The following is a 21,008-nucleotide window of genomic DNA, read 5'->3' on the forward strand; positions in this document are numbered from 1 at the left end:
GGACAGCGTAAGAAAACAAGAAAATAAACTCCAATCATTGAAATTCTGAGGGGGGGAAGGACCGGCCATTAATTCCTTTTCCACAAATGGCCATGCATGGCCTGGTTTTTGCGAAAGCAATCTGTGATTTCACCAAATCGTCGAGGAGAGAGAGAGAGAGATGAAAGGAAAAGGGAGAGGGAATGAGAGGCGCGTCTAGGGTTTAGGTTTGGGATGAAGCTGATGAAAAATAAAGAGGTTGGGCCAGGTAGTGGGTGGTTATTTGGGCCGGACTGAATTGGGTATTGTTGGGCTGGTCCATTAAAATATGGACTGGTGGGCTTGTTGACACCCAATTTTGACCCTCCTTTTTTGTTTAATTAATCTATGCTTCTTAGTCCTGAAAATTCCCCAAAATGAGTTTGGGACATTTTCACTAATTACTACACTAATTTTCGAGATATTATTTCTCTAAAATTAAGAACATTTTTATTGTTTCTTAGAAATTGCCAAAAAAAAACATCATATTTTATAATCATTATTTTCATAATTAAAATCACTCGAAAAATAATGTTGATATTCGTATATCAATATTGGTGTTGGCATTTTTCCTTTAATCCTATTTATTACTATATTAATCATCTTCTTGCTCTATTTTTACAACTGAATACGTATATCAAATTACTTATATTGTAATTTATATAGGTATACATTTTGTGGGAATTAATTAGGACAAAGAAGCATGTTTTTATTAATTGATTAGAAAATAATTGATCTACCAAACATTGGGCCAAATAACCCCATCACCAATTCCTATTCAATAAAAATCAGTAGCCCAAAACCCCACCGACCCGAGCCCAACACCCCCAACTAAAACCCTTAACCCCTTCTCTCTAACCAAACCTAACAGACCCCAACGTCAACCTTCCACCCCATCTCCATCACCGTCACTTTTCTTTAAATTTGAATTTCGAATTTCAGCTGTGGGAGTCCAAGAATCCAGCTATAAATAGAGCCTTTGGGCTATGTTGAAGTGGGGGGGCCTGAGATTGAGTGAAAATCCCAATTTTTCTTACTATTTTCAAAGCCTTGACTATCAGAAAAATCCTTTCTTTTACTCAAAGTCCTTGGCTAAGCAAAGCTACAAAATACTCAGGCTTTATTCTTTTTACTGGTCACAACAATAAAAATTACTTCGAGCGGATTCTAGGACTCGACGACGGCAATAGCCTCAGTTCGCTGTCCTGGGGAAGGTAATCACATTCGTCTTCACTTAATCTTCAATTTCGTAGAATAAAAATGTAGTTTTTTTCTCGTCGTTTGTTTGGTTGAGCTGGCTGAAAAGTGATCGTTCGACGGTTGTGGTGTTCGTTTCTGCCTTGTTTGTTCTAATTTTGTTACATTAAAATGATTAACTGCTTTCATGAATTGTTAACTACCTAGTCGACTATGTGCAGTGATATTCACTTTATCTAAACAATGTTGATAACATTATTCATGATATTCTATTTCTGTTGGGGAATCAATATATGACAATAAAATGGTAGATTATGAATTTTAAAAGGCGAACATACATGCTGTCACTACCCCTCCTCTCTCTGTCTTTGTATGTTTAATGACGTGTTTAGAGAATCTTTTGTCATTTTTTTTAGTTAGCTTTTTGTTGTGGCTAGGTTGTGTTAATCTTCTTTTTGCTGGTAGTGATAGTTTGTACATAAAAGGGAGTAGCTTTTGTTGGTCTTCGAATCATGGATACACAGATAAAAAAAAATGCAACAGATGGTTGTGACTTGTTTGAGTTTAAATACTGTTTTGGTGTTAATGAATTCATTCCTTTTTCAATTTAGTTTTAGAGTAAATTAATATACGAGTGAACAGTTGAAACTCTATGTCAAGAATAGTTGTCCCGTTTTGGCTATGTAAGTTTAATCTAAACTTGCCTCCCTTGAACTATTTATGAAGTATTCATATGCTAAAACTTTGTGATACGAAGAATAGGAACCTGATATGCTTCACTTAGTATTCGCAAGTGTAAAATTAATTTTCTAATGCAACATGTTTAAGTAAAACTTCTGCAGTGCTATACGTATTTCAGTCCTTCTAGTTTTCCATGGGATGCATGTTGGTAACTGGCTCACTGTCGGTAATGTATCCCACCCCTATGTGTATAGCAAATGATCTTGGTATTCCATAGACCGTAAGAAAATAGTCTGTGAAGAAAAATAGAGTGTGAGTGATATTGTAGTGAGGTGGGAAAATCAAAAGAGTGTTATTTCTTTTGAGGGTGTAGTGGTCTTAGGAGTATTTGTACTCGTTACTACACAGTGTAAAATTCCTTACTATAGTGATATCAGCTGCTCCTCTTGGCCGTGGTTTTTCCCTTATTCAGAAGGGTTTCCACGTAAAATCTTGGTGTCATTATTGCTGCATTTTATTCTTGCTGATTTAACCATAACTTAGTGTTCCGCGTTTATCACTAATACCGTGAATATTATTTTTGCGGGTCTATTTTATTTCCATCAACCATCATATTCGAATACCATGCACTGAATATATGTTTTTGTTCATCTTAAAATTATGATGAAATTTAACTGTCTTGTCTATGGATTTGAGTGCCTTTTTTTTTTCTTTTCTTCTTTCTAGAAAGGGATTGGTTAATAGAACAATTTTTTGACCTTTATCATTACTTGAAGGAGCATTGATTAGCTATGTTGGTAGAATTTTCTTTACTTGTTGAAAAAGGGGAAAATGCCTTGTTCTTTCCACTTGTCAAATATGTGATTAGTCGGGTATGTTATTTGGCACTCATATAACTCCATTTTTTAGACTCATTAGAATCTGCCTTGTCCTGTTTCTGTGCTTCTAGATCAGTATGTGAAAGCTCTTTTTTTTTTAATAGACTAGGAATCACTAGAGGGAAATAATATTTCTTCAGCTTATCAGACATGAGATTAACTTGGTCATTCACCTAGTTTTTTGTTCTGACATTCATTAGAATCTGTCTCACATGTTCCTATCTATAGAAGAAGGTTCAAAATGACCTATGACGTTTAGGAAGGAAATCACTGTTTTATATAAGCTTTAATTAGCCGAAACTTGCAGTTGTTGGAGTAACTTTATTGCCTTTGTAAATCTTCTTTCTATAAATACTCTTAAAAACTGTTTTTGCCATGATTCCGTGTAGAAACCAATATGTGAATATATATGATGTCTTATAACTGAAAAGAAAAGGTTATAATTGTGATCAAATAGAAGGGTGATGTTTTGTTAGAGAGAAAAGTTATTATTTTTTTTATTAGGGAAAAGTTACTGTTTTTGATGTAAAAAAGGCTATGGGTTTTGATTAAAAAATTTACTGTTTTCTGATCAAAAAGCTACTGTTTTGATTAGAAAAAAAAAAGTTACATATTAAATATGTCGAACGTGAAGGTTGTTTTAAATCGGGTTGACACTTCGTCAAACGCTAAGTTGTGTCAAAGGGATGGCTGTTCTTGCTTTTATGTAACCTGTTTTCTTTGCTTAAAAAGAGTCTCTTACCTAGCTTATGACATTTTCTAAAAATGAAAACAAGTAGCTATCTTTCCTGTTGGATTCATCTTTCACCTAGATTGATATGTCTTCCTTATATTTTGAGACCCGTCTTGGTTTAACCACGTTCTAGAAGTAATTTATATCCATAACATATTTGATGTCTAATTATTTTTATCTCTATTTGTTAGGCTGTATGTCTAATCCTTATCCTTTTCTTACTTTATTTTTCATGAACACCTTGGGAGCAAATGTGGTTGTCTTTAAGAACCCTTCCTGCTGCGAGAAGTCTCACTTTGGGACTTCATTTGTTGATTGAACGTTCTTCTGCACTTTGCTACGAATAGTTGCCTTTTAAGGCAAATATGTTGCTGATATAGTTGCTGCCTTGTGGAAATCTCCACTGCATTTTGAGTTGAATTGTTGCTATATTCTTGAGCATTTGGTGGTTCAGTGCTGCTGAGTTCCTGCTGCAATTTGGGGCCATTTGTTGCTTTATTTTTGGCCATTTACACCTCAATTTGGGACTGATTTAGTGCCAGTATTTTGGTTGAATGTTCACTGTATTTTGGGGCTGAAATATGCCATCTTTGAGCGATTTAGTTGCTGTGCAATGGCTGCACCAAAGGGCTGAGTTTCTGCTGCAATTTGGGGTCATTTGTTGCTTCATTTTTGGCCATTTACACCTCAGTTTGGGACTGATTTAGTGCCAGTATTTTGGTTGAATGTTCACTGTATTTTGGGGCTGAAAAATGCCATCTTTGAGTGATTTAGTTGCTGTGCAATGGCTGCACTAAAGGGCTGAGTTTTCGCTCTATTTTGAGGCTCATTCGGGGTTGAAATTGCTGCTATATTTAGCTAGTTGTTGTTGGGATATTGAGCCAAGTTTTGGGCAGCTTTGAGGTCATAGGCTGTTGGTTATTAAAGACAAATGGCTGCTGCATTTTGGGGAAGAAAAATGCCACACTTTGACAATTTGTTTGCTGTACTTGAGACTTCACTTTGCTATGGTATTTTTGGGCTGTTGTTTCTAGAGGGAAGCCTACTTCTGCATTTTCGAGGCCAACGCTGCTGCATTTTTGGCCATTTGGACCTCATTTCAGAGGTTGATTTGCTGCTGCATTTTGGCCATTTGCTGCCGCATTTTTGACCATTTTGCTGATGTATTTTGTGCCATGAGTTGCTGCATCTGCGGTTTCTTACCGCTGCTGAATTTTCGGGCTAAGCTATTGATACACCTTTGGGCAGATTTGAGTTAATCACTGCGATTTTATTGTGCCATTTTGCTGCTGCAATTTGAGGCAACTACTGCTGCACTCCTTGGCCAAATAGTTGATATCATAGTTGTTGCAATTCGGCAGAGTTGAGTCTGACTGTCATACTTGGACAAAACAAATGCTGCATTTTCTTGTGGTGTTATACTGATTTGAACATGATACTACTACACTAAGGCCGATGAAATCAAATTTGAGGTCACGCCCCTTCAGAATTGGTTGTCCCTCGTTTTAGTCCCTTCGGTAAAAGACGATGACGAAAAGATCTAGATAATGGTAAGACAAAGAAATTCATGAACGTGTATCTTGGCGAGGCAACTAGGATGGCTGACGAGCAACTGGATTGCAGCCATGGCGTGTCGGATTTTCTTTCGTCTGAATACCAAATGCAGATCCAAGCCTCCGTAACTAAAACTCTTAATGTTGTTATGAATCCAAAAAGGATTTTATTTGTGTTTACTTCTAAAATGCCACACCATGAGGTGGCATGTCTTTTACTAACATTTTCCTTTCATATTTTTGCGAGGTACAAATAATGCGAGGTAGTAGAGCAAAGACGTACTAAAAGTTGAAGCGAAGAAATTTGGAAGCACGGCATGTTTGGCCGAAGAACTAGAAAATGGGCAAACAGGGCTCAACTGAACCCAAAGCTTGCCAATTTACTATTTCGTGATCAGCTTGATTTAATTTCACATTATTAGTAGTGGTGAGTTAATGGCAATTCTAAACTATAACGAATCAATTCTCGAGCAAGAACAAATAGTTTTCTATTATTGTAGCCCAAATAATTGGCCCAAAGGTATTCTCGAAAGCAAGATAAAAGGTACATTCCATTTTTTGTACACATACATATATATACTGCCGTGTTTTCAGTAATTCCTTTAATCATCTTCTCATCATGTGTATACATATATATTACTCTCATATTACAAAAATAGCCATTTTGAAACATTATATACCACCTTTATATAGGATATATTTGCATACATGTTTACATGTCATGCATACTAAACTACTTCTTTTACAAACAAACATACACATACACCATTTTTACATGCGTACATATACACTCTCATTAATCATTTCTACACATGCATACATTTTACTTACATGATTATAATGGCTTTAAAATTGCTATTTGTACGAGTCATCTTAGAAAATTAATCTTGGGAAATTAGTTTCTTTAGCAGTTCTTTAAAAATAAGAAATAATAAAAAAGAAATAAGTAGATAACCCCCCTCTAGTATTAATTAAGCTAAGTTTAAAGACTGTTTTCGGATAGGCTCTGAGGGATGCTTAACACTTTCTTCTCGGGGTAAATAAAAACCCTTACCTAGAATTTCACAGGTTTCAAAGACTAAAAAATGAAGTTTATTTTTTATGGTTTCCTAATATTTCCTCAAATTAGGTAGCGATTCTAAAAAATTTCAAAATTAGAAGAAACATAGTCATAAGTTGTGAATTAGTTTTAATCTGTTAAAAATAAGGCATGACAGGGCTGATTTGTTTTAATGGATAATGTGGGCTTGATCGTTTGGGCCATTAATTGGCTGAAAAATATTGATCCTTCCTCATTTATTTTAATTATTCTTGGGTTTTTAACTTAATAACTAGTACAATATATATTACGTGAAGACAAATAGTAATTAGTGTGTATAAAGTAAAATTAATTTAACGAGTACGAATCCTAAAATGAAACGATGACGAACTATTTAAAATTTGTGATAAAGTAATACTAGTAATGTTGATAGTAGAATAGTGAAAATGAAAGTAATGATATTAATAGTGGTAGCAGTAAAAAATAATAGTGAAAATAAAGTGTTTAGCTCGTTAATAAATTTAGAAGCCCAAAGAAATAAATAGGAATAAAGGAGGGATGAAATTGGGTGTCAACATACCAACTTAGTCCTAACAACAGTTGTCTGAGTACTTAAGGACCAGGTTCCACACTTTGTACTTCTTAAAGAGATGAATCTCTTCCTTAGACCTGGTTTGAATCCTAGAGTCTCGATGAGTGATTTCAGCATCAAAAGGATGAGACCTCTTGAGCTTTTAGTTGGATACTGAAATTCAGCATTTGAGGTACGATGTACCTCTTCATTTTATCATTAACATCTACAACCCTTGATCACCATTTCTTTGCTCACCCTCTTTATTTGCTAGCCTCAACTTAAGTTATCATTTCAGCTTTATACTCTGTGCCCCTCTGCTTTTGTGATCAGATTTCCTTTGCAGAAGACCTTGTTATGAGAGGAAAATCCAAAGAGGAATTCTTCATATTCTTAATGTCGAGCCCTTTTCAAATCCTTCTCACAATCATTTAGACTGAAGCATTTGCACCCAAATCTCTTTAGTCAAATAAGCTTGGGCTTCTTTTCCATTAAGCAGCTCACAGAAAGTCTTCTAAAGAAGGAGTCAGATCAAGTACCTATTTAACACATAGCATAATGGAAATACCATCCTTCATCAGCATTAACTCGACCATATCTTCAGGAGTCCTGTCTTTCTTTTCCCAAACACAAAATGGGGTGTTCTAGGAGCAGAAGAACAGGTTTGACTCATCTCATCTTCAGCACACAATTTGTTGTCATTTGCTATTGGTTTCATACGGACTGGGTCCTTTATTAGAGGAAGACTTGCATATCTCAGTTCTAGTGACATTGCTTCCAGCACTAGTAACATTCTCATTCACATCACTGAGAGAGATCAAGTATCCACTTAGCACTTATCACCTAGCAATAGATACCACTTAGTGCACTTGTAGTTCAAATCTTCAACTTGGCACACACATTCAAAAATTCATGGCAGAGTGTCTATCTAATTTTTCTCACACAAAGAGTATATCGTCTCTTTATGTTACTACTTGACATACTCCCACATTTTAAGGATTTGAGTGAGAGAGAGTCATTCATTCTTTCAATCGTATACTCAGAGCAGTCACCATGTACCAACCACTGTTGATTGCCCCTCTCTTACTCCAGCCTTTACACATGATCACTTGTTGGACTTAGGAACCCTAACTAGCTTGGGTCCCAAGTAATGATAGAATGGGTAAACTAGATATTTGTTCGCCCATGCAGGTAACACATTATTCTTCTTACGGGGACCAGGTCCCTGTTTTCTTGGTTTGTTTTCAACATCCTCTCTGTTTCTCTGTACAGACTGGGCTTTTACTTTACTCAAGTCCTCATAAGGACCAGCATGATCATAATGAGTGCAATGCCAGTTTTCAGTCATAAAGACACATTTGCCATGCATATCATTGGGATTTTTGACCCTTTTAGCAGCAACACTTTGTTCTCTATCATTACCAGTACACCTAGTAATAGCTTTATTATAGGGCAGAGTCCAATGAAGTGACTTCTCAAGTTCAGTTCTGACTCGTTTCAGCTCTTCTTGAAGTATTCTATTCTTTTCTACTTCAGCAGTAAGATTCATCTTGGCCTTTTCAAGTTCACCTTCAATCTCAAGATTAAACCTACTGGCCTCTTGTTTTCTCCTAGAAAGACTGTTCATCCATTTCTTCATTTGGCTATTTAACAGAACATTATCTCTAGATATTTCCTCAACTTGTTCCCTTAGATCACTATAGTGACTGCCATATCATCTCTAGCTTGTTCTAAAACATCAACTTTCTCATTTGGAGTGTTTTTCTCATTTACAAAGCTATGATAGGCCATCAATCAGCATATTTTCAAGAGATATTAACTTCTTTTGAGAGTAGTTTTTCACATTTCTCTGAACATCAAGAAGATTTTCCTCTTTGTCATCCTCATCTTCAGATTTTTCCACAAGTGCAAGGATGGAGTCATATCCTAAAGCTTCATTATCAGTATCCCCATCAAGGATATCTCCCCTGCATCCTCACAATTTTTAGATTCATCTGAGGAGTCTTCCCAAACAGCCAAAGCCTGCTCTACTAAAGTGTCAGCATCAGTTTTTGAGTTGAGCTTGTCATTAGGATGGTTCTTCTCTTCTACCTTTTCAGCATCCTTGTGATATTCCTAGTAGTGAAAGGAATGTGTTTTCACAACTCGTCCAGGATTCCCACAATCGTGACAACAAATATTTTCTTTGACACTTCTGCTACTGCTTCCTATCTTTGACAACCTTTTAGTGATGATAGCTATTACAGAATCATAACCGTCTGAGTTACTTCTATCATCTTTCTTGAGTACTTTCTTCTTTTCCATATCTTGAGGTCATTGACTAGCTCATCAAGGGTCAGGTTGCCAAATCCTTAGATTCAGAGATGGTGAAAACTTTCATTTCCCAGGATGTTGGCAGTGCCCACAATAGTTTATGGATTAGGAACTTTTCTTCGAAGTCTTCACCAAGAGAATGAAGCTCATCTGGATGGAGGTGAATCTATTATACATATCATGAATAGACTCACAATCCTTTATCTTGAAGAACACATAATTTATAGTAAGCATTTGTCGAGCATCCCAAATCTCTCTTGGTGACTTGTAGAGAGAGTTGAGGTTGTAGTCTTCAAAGTCATTTTCAGTATAGAGGCTCTGTTGTCTTCTTCGTTTGGTGGAGTAGCCATGAGAGATCCTTTTTAGGTATTACCTTTTTAGAAAGCACCTACTCTGATACCAATTGATAGAACCTATGAGTCCACCAAAACAGTCTAAAGGGACCTAGTCCTTGAACTGTTTTCACAGATAAAGACAAAAAGTAAATAAGGCAGGATATTTACGTGGAAAACTCCTTGCTCAAGGGATTAAAAATCACGACCTACCCCAGTAACTTCACTAAACTGAGAAATGTTTTAGATTACAAGCTTTTGCAACCAAGGAATTAGACCACTAATCTCTCCCCTTACAATAACTCTATTGCAAGCACACTCTTGACTAACTCTAGTCAAGCACCAAACTGATTCAACTAACTCTAACTGAACCTTAACACCACTATGACTAACTCTAGCCAAGTGTTTACAACAAAATCTTGATAAAAACAAAACACCTACAAAATCCTTCTTGAAGAAGTGTAAGTTTACAATATAGAGATCAGAAAGACAAAGACTAGACAACTCTAGGACTCAAAACATCTTCCATTGTTGAGATCTGGTCCTTGAACTTGTCTTAGATTTGTTCTTGAAAGTACCAAGAGAACTATGGCAGTTGTACTTGTATAGATCTGGATTTCTAAGTTTTCAAGTGATGGGTTAATCAATGCTAACATGTTGTTTAAATAGGAACTCAAATGAGAGCATGTACGGATCATGTGAGAGGCATGTGACCTGGATAGAGACGTTACACTGGTCTTGTGCTTTTAGCATGCTTGCAGCTATGCTGCTTTGGTACTGCCTATCGGAACAGTGTCACAGCTTTACGGCTGTCATGTAACGTACAGTGCCCAGGAGACTTGATCAAGGACCTAATCCTTGTCATGTTTGTCAAATCATCAAAACTATGAAATGTCATAACTCATTATGAACTTTTCCACATGAGATTTGTACAAAAAAATAAAAAATAAAAAAAATCACCATAGGAGATTTTTGTAGGAGATTTTTGTAGGAAATTTTTCTTCTATTCAAATTATTAGTGTGCATGGGAGATCACTTCCTTTCTCCATTTCGACGAAGAGGCGTAAAACATTGGAAAATTATACAAGTTGTTGTAGTAGAATCTTCCTAAAGACCGAAAATACAAATTCTGCTTTGGTTTGATGGAAAAACTTACACTGCGGCATCAATCTTGCAATACTCGTAAAGATTTTGATTCTTAGAAACTTATTATTGGTTTATTATACAACATTTGTTCTTAGTTTAGAGATTACTAAGAATACATAGTTTTAAAACTTTAGGGGTGGGAAAAGTTGAACCATAAGGGCAGTCATTTTTACCAGCTAGATTGATGGGGATAGCTTAATTTAGTGGCACTGGTAAATTACAAAACGAAATGGACAACTACGCTTAGAAATTGAGTTCTTTTTGTTTGGACTTTGGACCCCATTCATTTTGTTCGGACTTTGGACCATTTAATAGACATGGATTGTTTCCTTAGAAAATTCGTGTACGCATCGTTAAGGTAATTACCGGGTGATACTGAGGAGGGTCGGACCCGTTTCCATGTTTTTCTTTGCTATTCAAAGAAGAAGTGATTTTGTCAAGTACTTTGAATCGAATTTTCTTTAATAGTAAGTGCTACAATATAAAAAATGAAAAACAGGAAATATCTATGATATTCGTCGCTAAATAGCCCATAATTAACATGATTTTTTATAATATCCATCGCAATGTAGGATTAGCGACAAATTTTGCAGTTAAGTGATAAAATATTTTGCCAATATGAGATATCCATGGTGAAGATTGTTCTTCTTTCCAAGCCGTTGTTTCTTCTACTCATTATGATACGAATTATGTTGGTAAGTGTTTGGTATTTTCTTTTGCACTCTCCACAAGCGTAAGCCAATTCAAAGAGTGATTCCAAAGGCCCAACCTTTACCAAATGTGTCAAGTTACTAGCTTCTCTTGTGGGGGAGTGTTTACCTGATTTTGATGACAGCTCTCAACATCAAGAAATAGTAGCAAAAAGATAGGCATTCGTTTTTCCGGCTTTGGCCATTAAATGACGTCCAAGAATTTGTGTCCATATGCATATAACATCATGGTATCTTCCTTTTTTTTTTTTTTTTTGTTATGGGCTTATGGCAAGATCTAAGGTCCAGCAACTCCCTGAAACTTTGTATAAATTCTCTCTTAATACAGGGCGTTTGAAATGAAGAGTAACCGTTTTTGTCATTTCGTGAGAGAGTGTCATCATCTTTGGCATGTCATGGATTCTTTGCCGACGGAAAATACTTATCTATACCTTTGATGTTTGCATGTGTCGGGCCAATTGATGCAAAACAAATGTTTGTACATATGAATTTTTATCATTTAACAATGGCTAAGTGAGATGTATTTTCATTTTTATTCATTACTGTGTAGATTAAATTATAAATATTGAGTGTAAATAAACATTTTCCTTCCATCTTTCTCTCCCAAGGATTCATCGGAATTGGAGGGAGGAATATAAGAGCCGATTAAGAGGATACTGTCAAGAAGGTCCACTTAATTTTTTTTATCCGAAACAAATAAATAAAAGTGCTCTCGCTATGTTCTTTTAACTTTTAAATGAGATGTTTGATTTAGATAACTCAACACAATAGCAGAGCACACGTAAATATTTGATTCGATGTTGCATTACTATTGAAAATACCTTATGTGCTTGGACCATTAAGAAAGAAAAAAATGAAGCTGCGTGTTACAGACTTAAAATAAATCAACAAAAATATTTTCTCTTTGAAAAGTTTAAGTTTTTTCATAAACTATTTATATAATTTATTACCACATTAAGTCAAAGAAACTACGGTCCTCATATAATATTCAAAATAAATGCAAATAAACAAATAAAAGTCAAAATATGCGACTATTAGAAGTTTTAGACAAATACAAGTTGATGTAGTCAGAAAAGGATGACAAGTTTAACTCCGCCATGTAAACCTAAATCCATCTTTCCATTGGCGCAAGCAATCGCAAAACAGTTGCTAGTAATTGCTTGGAAGCTCTATTTTTCCGACCTCAGTTTACGTGACACGCTTTCATTTTTATTCCATTCAAACAAAGAATTCATACTTTAAATTTTCAAAATTAACTTTATATTTCCTATTTTATCCTTAATGAAAAGCTTTTATATACACAAATGAGACGTGTTTAAGGTCATAAGTTTTATAGTTAAATAGATGGTACGTTATATGTTAAATCAAGTTCTAAAAAAAGTCATTTCCTTTTTAAACTATGTGTCCAGGTCACGTAAATTGAAACAGATGAGTATCAAAACATTTCGGCTCACGTTTCCTTTCACTATTAGTACTTCCCCCAAGTGTTCCAACATCAATTCACATAATATTACTTAATTCACTCGATAGCCATGGAACAAAAACAAGCACAGTCCAAAATTGATCACTCCCCTAATAACTTCTCTATAGCTGTAGATTATGATCACAAAGCCACAGAATTCCTTCCATTTTCATTATCTTCACCTCACATGCGAGCTTTCCACCTAGCATGGCTCTCTTTATTTTCTTGCTTCTTCTCTACTTTCGCAATCCCTCCACTCCTCGAAGTCATTCGTAAGGACCTCAATCTCACCGAAACTGACATTGGTCGAGCTGGAATCGCCTCCTTTATAGGTTCCATTTTCTCGCGCCTCGCGATGGGGCCCGCATGTGACGTGTTTGGTCCACGTGTCGCATCTGCCACCCTGTCCCTCGTAACTGCCCCAATAGTCCTTTCCACTTCTCTCATCTCCACCGCAAAAGGCTTCATCTTAGTCCGATTTTTAATCGGTTTTTGCTTGGCGAATTTCGTGGCTAGTCAGTTTTGGATGAGCTCTATGTTCTCAGGATGTGTTGTTGGACTTGCTAATGGATTTGCTGCTGGTTGGGCCAATGTAGGCTCTGGTGTGACACAATTAGCCATGCCACTTATATACACACTGTTCACAAGCTACTTCAACATACCTTCATTTATTTCGTGGCGTATAGCATTTGTTTTCCCTGCGATATTTCAAGCCGTGACAGCGATTTTGGTCCTAGTATATGGCCAAGACTTGCCTGATGGGAACTACAAGCGTAAAACTACAAATAACCAAAGTGAAAATTTTTGCAACGTACTTTTTAACGGGCTAAAGAATTACAGGGGATGGATATTGGGTTTGACGTATGGATTTTGCTTCGGAATTGAATTAACTACGGATAATATAATAGCGGAATATTTTTACGATAGATTTCATGTGAATATTGATGTGGCAGGGGCGATTGCTGCGTGTTTTGGGCTAGCGAATTGTGTTTCGAGGCCTATTGGTGGGATTATTTCGGATAAGATGGGGAAGAGATTTGGGATGAGAGGGAGGTTGTGGAGTTTGTGGACAGTGCAAACTGTGGCTGGATTGATGTGTGTGGTGCTTGGACGAGTGAATACAATTGGGGTGTCTGTTTTGGTTATGGCTTGCTTTTCTCTGTTTGTTCAAGCTGCTTCAGGACTCACTTTTGGCATTGTGCCTTTTGTCTCCAAAAGGTAAATTCTTAAGTGACGTTTATTTATTTATTTTTACTACTATGCGTTCGTATCTACGCATAATATTGTAATATACAACAACAACATATCTAGTGTAGTTTCACGAGCTGGATCTGGGGAGTATGGTGTGTATACAAATCTTACCCCTACTTTTGTGCTCTAGGTTGTTTTCGATAGACCTCTGCTCAAGAATAGTATATCTGAAATGATAACTTTAAAAGTGTTATGTATACGAACAGCGGAAAAAAAAATATAAGTAATTAATTGACTATAACATGTGATACTATGTTAGTTATCTTTTTGACTAAATCATCTATTAATGAATTTGCATATACTTATCTATTGACCTGTTGTGTAAATATATTTTAACAATTAGTCCATAGAGCGTAAACTAGTATATTAAATTCTTTGCTAATTCAAATGGTGTCACATTAAATAGACGAATGAAAGTATCTCTTCATTTCCAATTTATATGATACACATTATATTTTAACCTATCTCAAAAAGAAAAGCAATTTAATTTCAGATTTCTCAAGTTCTTCTTTCTTTCTTAAATTTCATTCCTAGTCAAAGTAAATCACATCAATTAGGAGACTGTTATTATTACTATTGCAGTTAGGTAGTGTTGATTGATATATATGTAGGGAAATTTGAGTTGGCTTCCTCCCCTTCCCATATATACGGATACTGCAAAAACTGATTTTTGGACTGGGACAGGAGAGGGTTAAATGTGTACTTTTAGAGGGAGTGGATTGAGAATCCTCTATCGCGATTACAGAGAGTGAATCATTGTCGACATTTCCCTCTTCAGCAGTTAAACATCCTAGGACTGCCGACGCAAGACTCGAAAGTGACAGTACAGTAAAAGGTTGGCAAATGTACCTACGCAACTCCATCTTAAAAGCATAGTCATACTATTAGGAGTCTAACGTGAAGTAGGACATGTAGACTAACGTGAAGTAAGAAACCAGCTCAATGGATTAATATTCACATTTGTTCCCTGATTAACGATATAACTGGTAAAATCAACTCATTCTAAAGTAATTTGTCCAATTCATTCTAGTTTACACTAAGTTAGATCATGATTTGTACTGTTGCGTATAAAGGATTGAACCGGCAATGACCCGTTAAATTATTGGATTAGAATAAATAGAAATTGTACAATTCAACGGGTCAAATGTAACTCTAACTCAAACTCAAAACTTTGGAGATTGAAAATTTCGTAAAATTTTTTGAAAGCAACAAAAAAAAATGGAAAAAATGGGAGGATAGTTGAGTCATGTTGAACGAATTATATATGACTTGTTATTTGACCCTTCTTGATCGAAGTAAATTTTGGTTAGTTTGAGCCGTGACCTGCGTATTGATTTGACCTGTTTTGACTTGTTTGAATGATGTGTACATTTACCACTTGTAAATAATGTATGTATATGGTGTGATTTCAGGTCACTAGGAGTGATATCAGGCATGACGGGAAGTGGTGGGACTATAGGAGCAGTGATCACACAGCTACTGTTATTTTCAGGTTCCGCCAAATTCTCGACCCAAACGAGCATATCTATTATGGGCCTAATGATGCTTGTCTTCACTCTGCCAATTACCCTCATCTACTTCCCCAGGTGGGGGGGAATGTTTTGTGGTTCTTCAATTGATGAAGATGATGAAAACTACCACCTACTAGATTAAGACCTAGTGATTGCTTTTAAATGTAATTGAGTGCAAATATATATATATATATAAAAAGTAAGTTAGCTAGGAGTTTAAATAGCAATTTTATATTAGTATATTACTTATATTGTTATGTGTAGTTATTGGTACTATTGGTGTATGGACTGTTTATAATACAATTCTAGTGCCAATCAAGACCAAAAACCTTCAAGAGAGAGTCTACTTTTAGATGCATTTATAGATCTATGAGATTTACACGGCAAATTTTATTGCGCTATTGATCCCTTAGTTAGCAAATTCCAAAATTTGTCCATGCAGTACCCGACTAACTCCACTATAATAATGTAATTAGTTATGACTATTTGAGCTAGAGATCATGGAATTAAAGATGAAACATTATTGGCTAATGGCTTGATGAGGCAACAGAAATACTTAAGTGAAAGATGAGTCAAATATCCACATTTTGAATCAGACTTTTTTATATGCACTAAAGTAACAGTAATCACAACTATAACAGAGTAGACAGAGCATATATGCCAGAGCAAGCATGTTAATTGTTAAACAATCTAAGCTGATTAAATTGTGTTTGAATCGTTATAGTTTGTATTTATAAAGAAGCTATTGAGAGTTGAAGAAAAACAGAAAAAATTATTGTTGTGTTTCACGATCCAAACAGATTGAGCATAGTGTTTGATCATTTAGGGGTTGTTTGGCGATTTATCACAATTCTAACGCTAACATTTTTATGTAGTACTAATTTTAAATATTGTTAATTCTCTTATTTTCATTTTCATTTGAATAATAAATATCCTAATTCATTTCTTTCTCCAGCTAGTCATACAAGAATTATAATGCAGGTGAACAACGTAAGGAGTTGTTATGCGCTAAATATTCTTTTTAACTCTTTTTTCTATATTATTACTACTATTTAGAAGAGTGAGTTGTTTCTCACTCTTCGTCGTCCGTCGTCGTCCTCCAAAAAAAAACATATTGGGCTCCATATTAAACAGGCCCATAACGACAAAAAAAAATTATGGGCCCCATATATATATTAAATAACAACTAATATTAAAAAAAAATTGTGGGCCCCATATTAAACACCAACCAGTATTAAAAAAAAACGGTGAAACCCACCACATCCAAACTCACGGGAAAAAAAAAGTGGACCCCATATTAACAAAATCAAGCAATATTAAAAAAAAAAGTGAATCCCATATTAAAAAAAAAAACAATGTTAAAAAAAAATGAACCAGTATTAAAAAAAAGGAGAAGAAAAAAAAGTGGAACCCACCACATCCAAACTCACAGGAAAAAAAAAAGTGAACCCCATATTAATAGAATCAAGCAAAAAACATTGTGGGCCCCATATATATTAAACAACAACTAATATTTTTTTAAAAATTGTGGGCCCCATATTAAACACCAACCAGTGGAACCCACCACATCCAAACTCACGGGAAAAAAAAAGTGAACCCCATATTAACAGAATCAAGCAAAAAAAAATTGTGGATCCCATGTATATTAAACAACAACTAATATTTTAAAAAAATTGTGGGCCCCATATTAAACACCAACCAGTATTAAAAAAAAAAGGAAGAAAAGAAGTGAAGCCCACCACATCCAAACTCACGGGAAAAAAAGTGGACCTCATATTAACAAAATCAAGCAATATTAAAAAAAAAAAAAGTGAATCCCATATTAAAAAAATAAACAATGTTAAAACAAAAAATCGGGGCCCCATATTAAACACCAACCAGTATTAAAAAAAAAAAAAAAAAAAAAAAGTGGAACCCACCACATCCAAACTCACAGGAAAAAAAAAGTGAACCACATATTAACAGAAGCAAGCAATATTAAAAAAAAAAAAGTGAATCTCATATTAATAAAACAAACAATGTTAAAATACAAATGCTTAGAAAATAAAACAATTAAATCAATAATGATAGAGTCATTTCCACATGTGTATCAACCCATTAGTGGGAGCAAATGAAATTACTGTACAGCAACATACTTAAAATACTTATATATTAAAATAAGATAGAATTTAATTACTTTTTCATTTTTTCCTTACTCTAATAAATGTGAAAAGAGATTAATGTCATAAAAGAAAAAATAATATTAAATGGAGATCAAATAATTAATAAGCTAAATTAGTGAAATTATAATTCTAATTAACGTTTCCTTAAAAAACCGTGTAAAAAATAACATGACAAGTAAAATGAGTTAAACAAAAAATATTTACTAAAAATTAAAAAATAGAAGTTCTTCATGGCCCCATATTAAACACCAACCAGTATTAAAAAAAAAAAAAAGTGGAACCCACCACATCCAAACTCACGGGAAAAAAAAGTTGACCCCATATTAACAAAAGCAAGCAATATTTAAAAAAAAAAGAATCCCATATTAAAAAAACAAACAATGTTAAAAAAAATGCTTAGAAAATCAAACAATTAAATCAATAATGATGGATTCATTGCCACATGCGTATCAACCCATTAGTGGGAGCAAATGAAATTATTGTACAGCAACATACTTAAAATACTTAAATATTAAAATAAGATAGAATTTAATTATTTTTTAATTTTTTCCTTACTCTAATAAATGTGAACAAAGATTAATGTCATAAAAGAAAATTAATATTAAATGGAGATCAAATAATTAAAAAGGCAAATTAGTGAAATTATAATTCTAATTGACATTTCCTTAAAAAACCGTGTAAAAAACAACATGACAAGTAAAATGAGTTAAACAAAAAATATTTACTAAAAAATAAAAAATAGAAGTTCTTCATTTAGATAAAAAATCAAATTTCTACTTTGTTTCATCTTAAACATGTAAAATTAATATAATAATTTGAATTAGTATGTATTACTTCACTATTACTACTATATAGAAGGGCCGGTTTGTAGAGGCAAGATCGACATCCGTGTTCGGTCCTACTTTTTTATTTAAGAGTAAAAAAATTCTTTGTGGTCCCACCCACTTTTTTATTTATGGGCAAAAAAAATATCGTTTTATACTTTATATTACCAACTCTTCTAAAAGGTAGATAGAAATACTTTATTATATTTCTATTTTTCTACTATATAGAAGTATCGGTTTACTCATGCTTCGTCGACAGTCACTCTTAAAAAAAAAAAAAACTAGACCCCACCCTCCCCAAACTCATGAAAAAAAAAAGATGGACTCAATATTAAAAAAAAAAAGGCAACGTCAAAAAAAAAAAAAAAAGTGCACCCCATATACTAAAAAATCAAACAATATTCATGTAATTCCCAAACTATCCCCCATCAAGTCAATAATAGTGGATTCATTACCGCATGCATATTAACCCATTAGTGAGAGCAAATGAAATTATTGCGCAGCAAAAAACATGGACCTCATATTATTACTTTTCTTCAAAATATTTAATTGTTGTATTTGCTATTCCGCCATGTCATTTATTTGTTATGTTTACTAAAATAAATATACTTAAAATATATATATTTAAAAAATAAGATACAATTTAATTACTTTTTTATTTTTAGATACAATTCAATTACTTTTTTATTTTTATTCTTACTCTAATAAATATGAAAAGAGATTAATATCAAATGAAGATCAAATAATGAATAAGGTAAATTAGTCAAATTATAATTCTAATTCACGTTTCCTTAAAAAACCATGTAAAAGACAACATGACAAGTAAAATGAGTTAAACCGAGAATATTTATCAAAAATTAAAAAATAGCATTTCTTCGTTTAAATAGAAAAAATTAATTTCTACTTTATTTCGTTTCAAACATGTAAAATTAATTTAATAATTTGAATTACAATTATCCAAATCAAAATTTGATAAAAAAAAATAATAAGTATTTTACACTTTTAAATTAATCGAATTAAAATTGAAAGTATCAACTGATACTTAAATATTGCTATTATTTTATCTCAAAGAAAGGAAAATAGTTTTCTTTTAAATAAGTCTTCTCTTTTAAAAAATATTAATAAATTTTCGTAGCAAACACGAATAAAATAAAGTTTTAGATACGGAGCACAAACTACAATGTTATATTAATCGTATTTTGAACATAATACATATATATATATATATATATATATTATCACTATCTAAACACAACTACATATACATAGATACACTATAATCCGAAGTGTTGGGCCCGTGCGCAACACGGGCATAAGCCATCTAGTATTATATATAATAAGTGCCAAGGAGGGACGAACGCAGCAGTCCCTCCTTGTACCCACTACTTTTCAAATTGTACCCACAGTGAATATTTATACCAAAAGCTATATAACTTGTACCTTTTATTTAATTATTTTTATATCCCACGTAGACATATGTCATACTACTTAATAGTTATTCTCTTCTCATGTATAGACATATGCACTTCAAATTTAATTCTCCGATATATTTATTTCCTCCGTGCACTTTTACTTGTTCACTTTTGACTTTTCGTGTTCTAACTGAATATTTATTCTCTTCTCATGTATAGACATATGCAGTTCAATTTTAATTCTCGTATACAAATTTATTTCCTCCATGCACTTTTATTTGTTCACTTTTGGCTTTTTACATTCTTATAAAAAAAAGTACAAAAAGTTATATAACTTATACACTTTATTCAATTATTTTTATAGCCCACGTAGACATATGTCATAATACTTAATATTTATTCTCTTTTCATGTATAGACCTATGCACTTCAAATTTAATTCTCCGATATATTTATTTCCTCCTTGCACTTTTACTTATTCACTTTTAACTTTTCATATTCTAGCTGAATATTTATTCTTTTCTCATGTATAGACATATGCAGTTCAATTTTAATTCTCCTACACAAATTTATTTCCTCCATGCACTTTTACTTGTTCACTTTTGACTTTTTATATTCTTAACATATTTATTTCCTCCGTGCACTTTTACTTGTTCACTTTTAACTTTTCATATTCTAGCTGAATATTCATTCTCTTCTCATGTATAGACATATGCAGTTCAATTTTAATTCTCCTACACAAATTTATTTTCTCCATGCACTTTTGCCTTTTTACATTTCTATCTATATTATTTTTCTATATATAATAAGCGGCTTGGGGGGGGGGGGGGGGGGGGGGGAATGAACACGGCTCCCCAAGCTTGTACCAACAGCTTCACGAATTGTACTCGTATTAAATTCTTGTACCATGAGCTATATAATTTGTACACTTTATCCAACTATTTTTATATCTCATATAGACATGTGTTATAGTACTTAATATTTATTACCTTCTCATGTATAGACGTATGCACTTTAAATTTAATCCTCCGACATATTTATTTCCTCCGTGTACTTTTACTTGTTCACTTTTGACTTTTCGTGTTCTTGCTGAATATTTATTCTCTTCTCATGTATAGACATATGCAGTTCAATTTTAATTCTCCTACACAAATTTATTTCCTCCATGCACTTTAATTTGTTCACTTTTGGCTTTTCAATTCTTTGAGAACTAATA

At 33.7% G+C, this 21,008-nt stretch overlaps 1 protein-coding gene across 1 annotated transcript; it reads left to right on the plus strand.

The window, feature by feature from the left end:
- Positions 1-12,525: 12,525 nt before the first annotated feature.
- LOC132621134 (high affinity nitrate transporter 2.7) lies at positions 12,526-15,730 on the plus strand. Its single transcript, XM_060335276.1, has 2 exons — positions 12,526-13,851; positions 15,297-15,730. Exons 1-2 carry the CDS (start codon positions 12,704-12,706, stop codon positions 15,535-15,537), a joined length of 1,389 nt encoding a protein of 462 aa, XP_060191259.1. The 5' UTR covers positions 12,526-12,703; the 3' UTR covers positions 15,538-15,730.
- Positions 15,731-21,008: the final 5,278 nt, after the last annotated feature.

This window comes from Lycium barbarum, chromosome 12 (assembly GCF_019175385.1).
Source record: "Lycium barbarum isolate Lr01 chromosome 12, ASM1917538v2, whole genome shotgun sequence".
NCBI classification, from domain to species: domain Eukaryota; kingdom Viridiplantae; phylum Streptophyta; class Magnoliopsida; order Solanales; family Solanaceae; genus Lycium; species Lycium barbarum.